The sequence below is a fragment of the Camelus ferus genome, chromosome 32, assembly GCF_009834535.1.
Source record: "Camelus ferus isolate YT-003-E chromosome 32, BCGSAC_Cfer_1.0, whole genome shotgun sequence".
Taxonomy (NCBI): Eukaryota; Metazoa; Chordata; class Mammalia; order Artiodactyla; family Camelidae; genus Camelus; species Camelus ferus.
The window spans coordinates 18,162,697-18,175,939 of record NC_045727.1 but is presented as its reverse complement, the minus strand read 5'-3'; the positions used below and the strand labels follow the sequence as shown (position 1 = coordinate 18,175,939).

Sequence of the window (13,243 nt, the reverse complement as noted above, 5' to 3'; positions counted from 1 at the left end):
CACACCACACAGGCACCTCTTGTCTGTGTGGCCCACTGTTGCCCATGACAATGTACCCTAATAAATCCTTTCTCTTCCCATACTTTCTGTCTGGTAAATTCTTTTACGAACACACATGCGTCACTCTGTCACTGACAGGCCTCGCGGGCATTATGTCCCACAACACTAATCTCCTCATCTTAAACTTGATTATCTGCACAGTCCCTGTTTCCAAATAATGTCACATTTGCAGGTCCTGGGGGGGTTAGGACTTCAACATCTTTGGGAAGAACGCAGATCAACCCACTGAGCCAGGAGGGCAGGGAGCAGGGCACAACCACGAAAAGAATGACACAGTAATTAGCACCAAGATGGCGGAAGATTCAACTCCCAATGGGAAGTTTCCTCCCAAAAAGGTGGAAGATTTGACTTCCAGTAGACCTTGCCCTTCCTTATATGCTTATTGTAATATATTAGCGTGCTAAGTGGCACTCCCTCAGGCTCCGTAAAAGATCAAAAAGTGGGCGGTAGCCCAATTCCTGGGAATCCCCGTCCCTTCTCCAAAGTAGTTGGAATGATCCTCCCACAGTAGCATATGAAGTTACTGAGCCCACAAAAAATGGTAACCCCGCACCTCGTGGCCGGCACTCTGTCTATGGGGTGTGTATCTCTCTGAATAAATCTACCTTCACTCCACTGTTGCTACCTCTTGAATTCTTTCCTGTGGGAAGCCACAGACCTTCACTTGTCGGGGAGCATCCCAGGGCCTCAGCTGAGATCTGGGACACAGCCATCCTCTCGCACCCCACTTGCCTGTATCACCATGGCATTGGGTAACCGTAAAGATCTAACTGGCTTTATTGAATAATTCATAAACCGGTAGCATCCCAGCTAGCAAGGAGAAGAGAGCTCTAAGGAGCTGTACAAAATGAAAGGCCTTCATAGGCAGAAGTGGGGAGAGGATTGTTTCAGGCTTAAGTAACTTACAGATGGGCGACAGAAGGGGGTTATGTGGCAAATTGCCTCTTGGGTGCTAACCAGAAAATTCCAGACTGACCAGTTAAGACTACATTCCCCAGGGAGGTTGCAACTGCAATTAGGTTAGGTCTCAAGTCTTAAGTTTGCTGATGTGGGTCTTAGCGCAAGCGACTCCATTTGGGGTCTGTTGTTTCTTTTCTAACACAGTGTATGAGTAGTTTCGTTTTTAGATTCATTTTCTATGGTGGCTGCAATCAAGTACCAGAAATGCAGTGACTTACGACAACAGGAACTTAATCACTTGTAGTTCTGGAGGTCAGAAGTGTAAAATCAAGGTGACGGTGTTCTTTCTGGAGACTATGAGAGGGGAGTTCACTCCCTTGCCTTCTGCTTCTAGAGGCCACCGCATCCCTTGGCTCACAGCCTTCTTCGCATCACTCCAGCCTCTTGCTTGTGTTTTCACATCTCCTACTTCTCATTCTGATCCTTCTGCCTCCTTCTTACAAAGACCCTTGGGTTTATATCAGGCCCACCTAGATAATCCAGGATAATCTCCCCATCTCAACACCCTTAATTTAATCATACCTGCAAAGTCCTTCTTACCACCAGGAAACACAGTCACCAGTTCCTAGCATTGAAATATGGACATCTTTGTGAGACCCTTATTCTGTCTACCAGACCTCTACTACCTCTAAATTGCAAATTAGTTGGTCTAAAAAGGGAACTATCTGTAGAGTTCTCTTCCCATCTCCCAGAGGGGAGAAATTGCCTTTTGTCTGAGTTCCACAGTATATAAAAAAAAATGTGTCCAAATGCCAGTGTCACCACTCCCTAGCTATGTGACCTTGGGTGTGTAACTAAACCACTCTGCATCTACTTCCTCAGCCATGAAATGAGAACCACACCAATGTGGTGAGAAATAAATGAAGATGCTCAACCCAGGAGGGAGCAGAGGGGCTGCAGAAGCACAGATAAGGGGCGCCTCATCCAGCCTCGGGTCAGGGAAGGCTTCCTGGAGGAGGTGGCCCTAGAGCCAGAGTTGGGGAACATTCACATGTGAATAAACCCAAGTTCCCAACACGTTTGCAAGTCACTTTGCCTACCACCTAGCAGACAGCAAATAACTCAATAACTTGCTCTTTTTTAATAGTTGCAAAACTGAGCTGAGACTGCAAGGACAAGGTCAAAGATAATTAAATAAATTACAAAGAAAAAATAATGATGGTGACACAGAATGGAAAGGGCTCTACCAGATGCAAGAAAACTTTGGAGCTGCCTCTTACAGCTGGTTCCCCTCCTCCACTCCTTGGGGTTTCCTGTAGCCTACAGACCAGGGGGTTCTCTCTTCTCTTTTTGCCTCCCCACCCCGCCTTGCAGGCCACAAAGCAAGCCCACAGGGTGTTTTCACAGAAGGGGTTAGAATGATCAAAATTTTAAATAAAGACAGGGTCAAATCAAGACGGGATCAGGAAAAGTGCCTTGTTGTGCTGCATCGGAGGCCAAGGCACTAGAAAAAAATCAGTAATATACGGAACTCATAGTTATTTAAAATGTTGACATTTTGTTCATTGCAGGTGTTTTGCATAACTTTTGATTCTTTAAAATACAGTCCTCTTGGTTACTGGGGTTTCTGTTGTTGGTGTATTTTTGGTGGCCCCCTTACATTTTGTGCCCTCACCCTGGTCCCAGACCAGCTCCTGAGGTTTTTCTTAGAAACTATGTGACAAGGCAGAGCCATAGCTGTGACAACACTGAGGGACACTTGCTATGTGTCTGGGGTAGAAGGGGGGAGAGCTATGAAATTCTGGGAAGGATGCTGCATCCAGCCTAGGGGACAGGGAGAGCTCTTTGGAGGTGGTATCTGGCAAGAGTAAATTGTGAGAGGAAGAGGCCCCTCAGCTATAAGAGGAAGTGAGAAGGGGAGGGGAGGCCCTCTGGACAGTGGGGGTGGGTAGAAAGGTGAGTAGGGCCAGGGTAGGGGAATTAGGGCTTGCTGCTCTCTGGGAGGCAGGATCAGAGCTTGGTACAGATTTCTTGATGAATTGGAGAGGACCAGTAAGGAGGCCTTGGCATTTGTACAGGGAGCGGTTCTCAAACTGCAGTCCCCAGACCTGGACCGTCAGTGTCACTAGGGCCTGATTAGAAATGCAAAATTTCTAGCCTCCTTGAAAACTGCGAGAATCAGAAACTCTGGAGGGTGGGCCTTCAAGTCTGCGTTGACTCCAGGGGATTCTCAAACCTTACATTTGAGAACCACCAGCCTAAGGTTCTCAACCATAAAACCCCACACCCCTTTTGCAGCTAGCTTGTGATGATGACTTCACTAACCAGCAACAAATACATAGATAATAAAGGTGACCTCCAAGCATAATCTGAAAAAAAAACCCCAAAATCTTTAGTGCCCTAACATACAAGAATTCATCACAATGAAACAAACATCCATTTCATTATGTAAAATCTTGGGCACAAGGAGGACACAGGGAAGTCTCAGAAGTGTGTCTCGTTTTTTGTTTTTTTGTTTTTAAATTTAAGTATGGTTGATTTACAACGTTCTGTTGAAGTGTGTCTGTTTTTTAAAAACTGTTTTGACCATTCTAGGTCCTTTGTGTTTCTATATGCATTTTATTTTCATTTTTAAAAATTTATTTACTTATTTATTTATCCCTTAGCAGAGGCACTGGGGATTGAACCCAGGACTTCATGCACACTGCCAAGCACGTGCTCTACCAATGAGCTATACCCTCTACCTTCTGTGTGTCTGTTCTTAATAAATGAGTTCGGCTTTGACAAGTAAGATATTCACTAGTCAACTAAATACTGCCTGTAATTTTGTCTTATACTTGACATTTTAAAATAAGTGCTGAAAAAGTACAGGAGTCTGTCCACCACGAGCCCAGCTATAGATGCCGGCGTGTTGGGTTGACTTCTCCAGTATTACGAGTAGTGTTTCCCTCTATAAACCCTTTTTCCCAAATGATGAACAGCTCCTGACAAAGCTCTCACACAATGCAAAGTATATCCATCACTCTATTTGAACATAGTTGCATTTCTGAAAATTCAGCAGAAAAAGACTTTATGCTGATGTGTAAAAATGGAGTTAGGTTCTGGCTGCAGATAATTATGAACGTTTTTTTCACCCACACAGGAGTCTGATGAAATGGAGCAATTTTTCTTGGTGGGGGGGAAAGGGGCACTGTCCAGTGCGTTGCAGGATTTTTAGCATTCCTGGCTTCTGTCCTCTAAATCCCCAAAACGCCAATAGCTCTCCCCTCCTCATCTGCATGAGAACCAAAAATATTCCCACAAATTAAAAAAACAAAACCCAAACCCTACAACACTCTGTAACGCTCCATAGGGGCTGTGGTGGCCCCATTGAGAACCACCTTTGAGATGAAGGATGCTGAGGGAATATGCAGATGGTCCCAGTCCCTGGATCTGGGGTAAGGGGGAGGGATCCAGGAGGCTGCCTAGGTTGCTGGTTGGACAGTAAGATGGATAGTGGAGCCCTTGGCTGAGATGGGGAGCAGGGCTGGACCAGTAAATCTGTGGATGCTTGTACAATGAGCGTGTGGCGACAGAGGTGAGGGAGGGGATCTGGATGAAAGTGAAGATTTCCATTAGGGAGTCAAGCCAGTACCACCTTCTTAGTATCTTACTCCAGGTCCCTCTCTCCATACCCATATCAGTCACGTCCCCTCAGGACGACAGCAGCAGCCGGTGCCTGGTCTCCCTTCACCCCTCTACCCCGTCGTCCATTCTCCAGGCGGCAGCCAGAGCTTTCTAGAGGGCACTCCGACTCTCACCACTTTCCCTCTCCTCCAACCCTAGGATCCGGTTTCTGACGGACAACCTCCCCAGCCAGTTTCCGGGCCTTTGTGCAGGCCCTCCCCCACCCCCTCCCTAGAGCAGTATCCTCTCCCTTCACCCGTTAATCCTGCTCATCTGTTAGTCCTCAGAGCAAATGCCCCTTTTTCTAAGAAGCGCTCCTTGACTTCCCAAGGAGTTGGCTGGATTTCTGGACGCATATAAGAAATTCACTTTAAAAAACTGGCAACATACTTTTTAAAATGTGCCTGGTAATTTGATTCACCTCTATGGAATCCCTGAAAAGAGGGCCTAATCTGTGTTGCTCTCTGTTGGATACTCCATGCCCGGCACTTAGTAGGTCCTAAATAAATATTTCATAAAGAATGAATGAAGGAAGGAATTTGTGCAGACTGCCTGTTGGGGTTCAGGGCGCAGGCACCAGGAGGTTTTTATTTCCCGGTCCCTGTGCCTCCCCGCCCGGCGCATTCCAGGCGGCAGGGCCTCCGAGTCTCAGTTTCCCCTCCTGCGCAGGGGTTGGGCCTCCGGGACCGACTCACTAGCCAGCGCACGCGCTCCCGGTCCCTAGGCTGGAGGTTCGGGGGCGCGGGCTGGGCGCCGGGAGCCGAGCGCGCGCACCGGGCGCGCGGGGGACGTGACTGGCCGGCCCGGGCTTCCCGCGCCGCGCACGCGCGCCGCCCCTCGCCCCGCCCCGGCCGCTCCCCCCCTCCGCGCCCCCCTCTCCCCGCGCTCAGGCCCGGCGCGCGCCGGCGCGGGAGGCGGGGGGCGGGGGCGGCGGCGGACGCCTAGGGGGAGGGGCGGGCCCGGCCCGGCTCGGCCCGGCCGCCCGCGCGCGGCTCCTGGAGCGCCCCGGGCCCGGCCCGGGCGGCAGTGGCGGCGGCGGCGGCGGCGGCTCTCGTCCGAGGCCTCGGTGGCGCCCGTGCGCCGCGCCGCAGCCATGGCCCTGGTGACCCTGCAGCGCTCGCCCACGCCCAGCGCCGCCTCCTCCGCCAGCAACAGCGAGGTGAGCCCCGGGCCCGCGGCCCCGGCCCGGCCCAGCCGCCGCCGCCGCCGCTCCAGGCCTGGGCCGCGAGTGCGGGGCGATGGGTGCCGGGGCAGCTTCAAGGGGTCCCTGGTCTGCGGGGTCCCCGCTGGACGACCCCGCCTGGGCAGCCGGACTGGGGTGACTGTGCAGGAGGCTGTGTGCCGGTGTGAGGGGGTGTGACCCCCGGGTGGGGGTGACTGCATGAGGCTGTGTGTGTGTGTGACAGGGACCCCCGTCGGGGCGGGGTGACTGTGCGGGATACTGGGATGTGGGATCCGGACTCCTGATTGGGTGACTGTGTGTGAGATGCCGGTTCTGAGATGCTCCTGTGGCTGCTCTAGTCCCTTCCCCTGTGTGCTGGGCTGTGTGTGTGCTGGGCCGTGTGCCTGTCCCTGTGTGTGACTCTTTGGCCTGTCTGCTGGGAACCGTGCCTGAGTGATGCTGTGGGAGAGGCACCGGGGTGCCCGTGTGAATGTGTGAGATTGTTTCCCCAACCGCATGCCCCTGGAGTTCTGGCTCTGGGCGTTAGTGGCTGTGCCTCTCAGGGGTCCATGTCAGTGTGTGACAGTGGCCGAATGAGCTCAGACTCAGCCCCTGTGACTATGTGTCTTACATGTGCAGCTGAGTCTGGGTTTTTCCTTTTTGTGCTGTAGTTCCCGGCTGCATGTTTATGTGTATCTGGCTGTGTGCCTGAGGTCGATTCTAGGGTTTCTGCGTTTGCACGAATGCTTTCTGGTGCTGAGAGTGCCTCCATGCGGGTTTCTGTGGGTCTGCGTGCGACCTGGCCTGTGTGGGGCCGGCTCTTCTGTGCTCTTGGGTCAACTGGGGAATTGGTCCTTCGAGTGCACAGTTGGGCTGGACTGCGCTAGTCTGGGCCTGAGGCCTCTGAGCAGGAGAACCGGTTAAGGCCTCTGGTCTAAACTCACATGCATGGCCAGGCCGAGTGTTGACCTGCAGACGCAGCAGCTGGAGGAGGAGATGGGGAACTGTTTAGAGAAGGGAAAGGAGGTTGGAGGAGGGGCCCTGCAGACCCAGGAAGTGGCCCCGCCAGCATCAGGGCAATTCAAGCCCCTTCTCCTTGGAGGAAGTTAAGTGATAACACGGAGAGGTTTGTGTGTGTCTGGGGGAGAGGAGGACCTGTCTGGGGTTTAGCAGCCCTGTCTGTCCTGCCGGCTCCTGGTGGGGCAGCTCGTGGGCCTGTTTTGCTGGGACTGGCAGGGACATTCTCCGAGTGGCTGCAAGGTTGAACCTCACAACCCCTTCCTCTCCAGGAGAGGCCGTTAATGAGTTACCTTGCCTGCAAATGGATGATTCCAACAGCCTGTCCTCTGCATGGTGGCCAGCAGCCTGCAGCTGGGAAGTTAGGCTGCAGTAGCTTCTCCTCCCCCCAGAAATATCTCTTCTCCCACATCATTCCTACTCTACTGCCTTGCAGTTAACAGTACTTCCCTGCATTAATCTCACGGTCCTTTCTCAGAAATGATGTAAGGTGAGTGAAAAGTTAAGCTGCAGGAAGGGGTTAGACAGAGAGCCTCTCGGCCTAGGTCTCTGATTCTAAACCCCACTCGTTGCCTCCGTTACCTTACACCTGATCTATTCCTGCCTTAGACACATTGTAAAATTTTATTTTGTTATTTTATTTTCTAGCTGAGAGATAATTCACATCCCATACATCCACCGTTTTAAAGTACGCAGCTCAGTGGGTTTTAGGATGTGCACAAAGTTGGGCAGTCGTCACCGTGAATTCCAGAACATTTTCATCACCCCAAAAAGAAACCTCACCCCTTAGCCATCCATCACCCACAGCCTCCCTCCCACCCATCCCTGCCCTGCTCTCACCAACTCTAGGCAACCACTAATGTGTTTTCTGTCTCTGTGGGTTTGCCTGTTCTGGGCATTTCATATAAGTGGAATCAGACACTGTGTGGCCTTTCGTGTCAGGCTTATTTCACTCAGCATCATGTTTCCAAGGCCCAGCTGTGTTGTGGCACGTGTTAGTACTTCATTCCCTTTTATGGCCAAGTAATATTCCACTCTATGGATTTTTTTTTTTGGGGGGGGGTGACATTGGGGTTGTTTCCACTGGATACATTTTAAATTATTATATAAAGTATTATTTTCACCAGGTGCCAGTGACCTGCTACATACAGAATAAAACTCAACCAGCTTTTATTTGACCCAAGTAAGTCAGCGGCATTAGTGGCCCAGGGAATGAGCGGAGGCTGGGATGTTCCTGAGAAGGTGGGGCTTTCTTCCAGGTGGGGTGAGGCATGAAGATGCAAGAAGGAACGGAGAGGGCAGGTGTGTGCACACAGAGTCAGGAAACGTGGGCCAGGCCGGCTCCGCCTCTGGTCTCGCCTTCCTCGGGTTGCTTCTCTCTGGGGCTCAGCTCCTCCGAAAGGGCTGGCTTCCCTCTTACGTGTGTTCTTGGGCATCTGTAGCTTTCTTCTCTGGAATCACTGACCTTCCATTGCCCTTCATCCTGAGACTCTCTGTGAGCAAGAATTAAATGGTTTTGAAGTCTGTATCCTCAGATCACTTCCTCACTCCTTGAAATGTGTCCCCTTCATTGAGTCAGAGACACTCAGGGCATTTCTTTTCCTTTCCCAGCCCGTGGTCCTGCTGTACCACTTGGGCAGTTGAGGGAAGTCACAGCCTGACCTGCCCAACAGTGCTTCCCTCCCTTTTAATTTTGTACACCTCCCCACCTGTCCATTCTAAATTATTTCATTTAGGTCATTTTACTGTTAGCCTATCGCATTCTTTTGTGAGAACAGGCAGAGAGCCCAAGAATAGATAAATCAATAAGTTTCAGGAATGGGTTGTAACACTGTGATTTTTGACAAACGTTCGAGGTGACTCATTTTTTGTGGGCAGCCCTCCAGTCCTTTTTGGGGGGGTTGGATCAGGGTTTCTTAACCTCAGCATTGCTGACATGGGGGCCAGCAAGTCCTCTGTTGTGGGTGTCCTGTCTTGAGTCTTGGAGGAGGTAGAGCTGCACGCTGACCTCTGTGCACTGGATGCCAGGAGCACCCTCCCAACATCGCCTGGTTCCTGTGGTTGTGCGAGTTGTACTGTGTGTGTTTCACGTTGGGAACGAAGTCGGGGGCCCTGTGGTCAGCAGAGCCTTCCCTGGTTTTTCCAATTCTCCTTCAGCGTGGGTTAGGGAGCGTGAGAACTGTCTGATTATTCCCCAGTGTCTTCCTCTGCACAGTATGATGCCCACGTTATCTTTCTACAGCACAGGAATTCCAGGACCCTCTGCTGGACGCAATCCTTGGTGAAGTTAACACTCTGGCGAGTGTCCCTGCTGCCCAGACCCCTACCTGCATTATCTCCCTACCCTCTACCCCCCCCCCCCAACCTCCGGCTTCTGTCTGGTTTCTGTCCTCAGTCAGCCTTACATCTCTCCCAGCTGTCACTGCTTTCCAGGTTTCCCATTCAGTGGGCTCCTCCGTGGAACGTACCAAACATGCCAAATATCAGCCATGTGTAGTTTTTTTTTTGGAGAGGGTTGAATTTGGAGGGCTGTTTTCTTCTCATTTGAGTTTTCTCCTTGAAAAATAAAATTGCAGTCAAAGCTTAAATCATGGTTACTTTTGGAGTAACCCTTTGGCCTTGTAACTTTTGGAAAATATTAAATGTCCCTTTCTTTCATGTATATAAATAAACCAATAGCCTCAAAAATTTTATATTAAACTTTTTTTTAAAAATGGAGGTCCTGGGGATTGAACTCAGGACCTTGTGCGTGCTGGGCATGCACTCTACCACTGAGCTATACCCTCCCCTCCTCTATTAAACTTTTAAGCCTTTCTGAGTACCATCAAGAGCTTTCGAGACCCACAGACACCCTGATCCTGGCCACCTTCCATTATCAAAAGAATGGTGGGTTTTTTTGTTTTTTGTTTTTTTAAACTTGCGTGTTGTGGCTTAAAGCGGTGTTGATCACTCAGCTGGTGCTGAGCTTCAAAGAGGAAACAGACTCTCTTAAGACGTTGCCCCCCCCCCCGAAAAAAAAGGGAAACAGGATAAGCTCCAAAGCAACCTTGGAAAATAGAAAACTCGGGGCTGAACGAGCCTGTGGAGTGACAGTGCCAGGTAGGAACACCCTGTTAACAGGCATCGAGCTGCAATTCCGGGGAAAACGTGTGGGGCAACATCAGGAAACCTGAATATTCCTCCAAGGAAATTACTCAAAGGAACAGCAGAGCAGGCCTGGGAAGGAACGGGTGCGGCTTTTTAGAAGGAGCCAGGTTTCCTGGACATCTGTATCTTTTTTCAGACACCAGAGCAGAAAATGTGAGCCTTGTGTCTGAGGCTTGTTGATAGCGGTGTCTGAGCTGTGACATCCTTTCTCTCTTCTTTCTCTGCAGTTGGAGGCTGGCAGCGATGAGGAACGCAAGTTAAACCTCAGGTAAGCAGACTGAGAGCGTTCATTCTGAAGTCTTTCTCCCAAGCAGGTAGGAAATACTCTTGTTCCTTTCCTAAAGGGAGAAGCCTCGAGAAAGAGAACACCGGCTTTTTAGTAGGGCCTTCAAAATGGTACAGAACACAGAGACAAAAAGAACGGCTTTAAAAATGATACAAACCTTTAACCATAAGCAGCTTTGCTAACATTATGCAATGTTTAGACGAGAAGGAAAATCACTGCCAGTATTCCAACCACCCTGGCTTTACCTGTGATGAATATGTTGGTATCCTTCCTTCCAGATTTTACCTCTGCTTAAAAAAAAAAATCATTATAATTGGCTATCACTTTCCCATCCTGCAGCAAGCACACTGCTGATTTGAAACATTCACCCCCTTTTTTTTTAACAATTTTATTTTTGTGTATGCATTTGCTTAACAATCACTGAATTTCTCGGCTGGGTTCGGGTAACTGAAGAGCCTTTATAAGTGCTTTATATTGTCTAGACCCAAGGTATGCTGCAAACCCAGTCTGGAGCAAAATGGGAAATAACATCTTTCTAAAGACAGGCTTAGAAATTCTAACCCAGTAATTTAAGATGTTTCCTTTCTCTGGCAGCAGGACTGAGTTATACCTGGCTGCTAGGCCACCATTCACAGGTATAGCCAAGAAAGCAGGGTACAGACCACCAAAAATAAGACCAACTAATCCACCTCATGTGATGGTACAAGTTTCACATTGCAGATCACCTGTATTCAAAGGTAAACTTACAAAACCTTTGTAAGATATGTGTGCTGTCAAAAATGGGATCACTGCCATTGGTAATCCAGCAGCTATACGAGCCTGTGTCACATGTAAGATGTGTCGAAAAAGACTATTTGCTAGTAGGCCACAGAGAGCAGCACTAAGTCCAAAATATGTTGATCCATTTTCAAGCAGATTCCTGTCTGCTTCTGGAAGTTGGTTAATTTTTCTGGTTATGATATCAATTAAGTTTTCCTTGATAGTATCATCTGGTTCATGATTTTCCATCTTGAGCCTTAAATTAAAAGATCATTTTTCAATAACGTGGATCTTAACACTCTGCTCCCAGCAGGCGCTGCCTCCTCGGTCTTCCTCCGCCACACGGGGGCTCACTCCAACCTTTGCTCCCTTTTGTTTATTAATTCAGGGTGTGTGTGTGTGTGTGCATGCGTGCGCGTGCTGGTGAGAAATCTTTAGGTGTGCTCATTTGAAAGGCTCCCCTAGTTGTCCTCAGTTACTGTACTCACAAGCAGGTGCATTTTTATTTGCCAAAAATTAGGTGTTTTGTTGGTTTACAGAAGATTTAGCCCTTCATTGGATAATGTATTCTTCTGCACCAGGAAGCCAGTCTCAAACTCTGACTCTTAGAGTTTAAAAAAGTAAACAGAATTTCAAAGGTGCAGTTTTGGTTTTTTTTTTTTTTTTAATGTCTGCTTCATCTTGGGAGGTTTGAGGAAAATTAACTGGAAAAGGAAACAGGTGTTGAGAAACTGGGGTCATTACCGAGAGCGGGGTGTTCTCCTGGTTCCACTCACATGCAGAAGCGGTGGGCCTCTGCCTCACCCATCTTTGAAGTTGTCTGTGTGTTTGAGGGAAGGGAGGGAGAACAGTCACTTTTATCGTGGCACCGTTATTTCCAAAGCTCACGTGTGTCGGGAAATAACAGCCTGCGGAAGTCAAAGAGATGTCTTCTTACAGTTGCCGGGGCTTTGTTTTCACGGTTTGCTGGAGGGAGGACCAGCGGCAGTGACACGTGTACTGGTCAACCCCGGGGGGTTTTGGTTGCTCAGGGTTCCGAGGCTGGAATCAACCGGACTCCCAAGTGGGGGCAGTAATGGGCCGTGTTGTAGATGAGTTTGGCTCTCCAGGTGGAGGCAGGGAGGGGGAGAAGTGGAGGTCGGCTCTTAGAGACTGTTGGGGTAGGGAGAGCTGGGAGGAGGGCTTGCTGACCGCCTTGGCGGGGCGGGGGGAGGGTCGTCCCTGCGCCCTGAGCTTCTCTCTAGCCCTTACCAGAAGTTGGACTCTCTTCTCCCCCTCAAGCTCATCCCTTTCTTTCGGGACTCTTGCCCGAGAGGTAGTATTTAGTTCTTTCTTAGCTAGTCTTTGGGGCAAAGAACTATGTTTTGTTTTGTTTTATTCCAATTGCCCTTCCTTGGCTGACAGCATAGTGTTTTGAATTGTTTCCATTAATAAAGAACTTACAAATAGCAGTACTAGGAAAATGTGTATGTGCTGCTGGCCAGTCAAAGGCCCCTTTCTCTGCACAGTTTGGCGCTGGAGAGGACCTTACAGAGGGAAGGGAAGGGAAGTGGCGTGGCAGCAGCTCTCCGTGTTGCCAAGTTGAATCCTCACAGCAGCCCTATGAGGGGGTATTCCCCCAGTTCACAGGGGAGGAACGTGAGGCCCAAGGTTGCACTCAAAGCTGAGCCTTGGTGCCCTGTAACGCCTGAGGATATCATGTGACGCCGCCTCTCTGGGGACCAGTTGGGTGGCTCAGCTGAACAGCTGTCTTGGACGTACAGGTGTGGGGACTTGCTCAGGTCGCCCAGGTAACGGTTAGAGGCAGCACCGAGGCTGGAACCCAGGACCCCTGCTAACCTGTGGTGGTGCCTTGCCTCCCAGGACGTTATACCACCCTGATGACCACCGTGAGTCCCATCCCTCCCAGCAGGTCCCCAGCGCCACCGTGAACCCCGAGAGACCCAGGCTGGAGTCGGGGATCTGGGCTCATCCTTGCAGGCACCCCTTTCATTGAGTCACCTTGATGTCCACTCCTTGTTTTAGGCAGAGGACACCAGCCTGCTTTCCAACCTGCTCACCAAACAGCGCAGGTTCTGGTGTCCTGGTTTAAGTGTTGACTGAAACTCGTTCACCTCCACGTGTAGATTTCCATTTTCAGCCCTGTGCTTTCTGAGTTTCTCCAAGAGAGAAACTCTTGGAAGGGTCGGTCTTTTGTTTTTCTTTTCTTTTTTTTTGCTCCTCTGAGGGGAAGGAGAGTTGGGGAG

The 13,243-nt window shown here is 50.0% G+C and overlaps 2 protein-coding genes across 2 annotated transcripts in view; one reads left to right on the top strand and one right to left on the bottom strand.

Moving 5' to 3' along the window:
• Nucleotides 1–5,567: 5,567 nt before the first annotated feature.
• SSH1 (slingshot protein phosphatase 1) overlaps nucleotides 5,568–13,243 on the top strand; it is a 58,180-nt gene continuing 50,504 nt past the window's right edge. The window contains 2 exon segments of the mRNA XM_032471987.1: nucleotides 5,568–5,785; nucleotides 10,180–10,220. Of these exon segments, the coding sequence (XP_032327878.1) occupies nucleotides 5,720–5,785; nucleotides 10,180–10,220 (107 nt within the window). The 5' untranslated portion in view covers nucleotides 5,568–5,719.
• Nucleotides 10,656–11,384, bottom strand: LOC102515634 (transmembrane protein 126A-like). The gene is given in 1 exon segment (XM_032471988.1): nucleotides 10,656–11,384. A coding segment is annotated over 1 exon segment (591 nt). The 5' UTR covers nucleotides 11,247–11,384.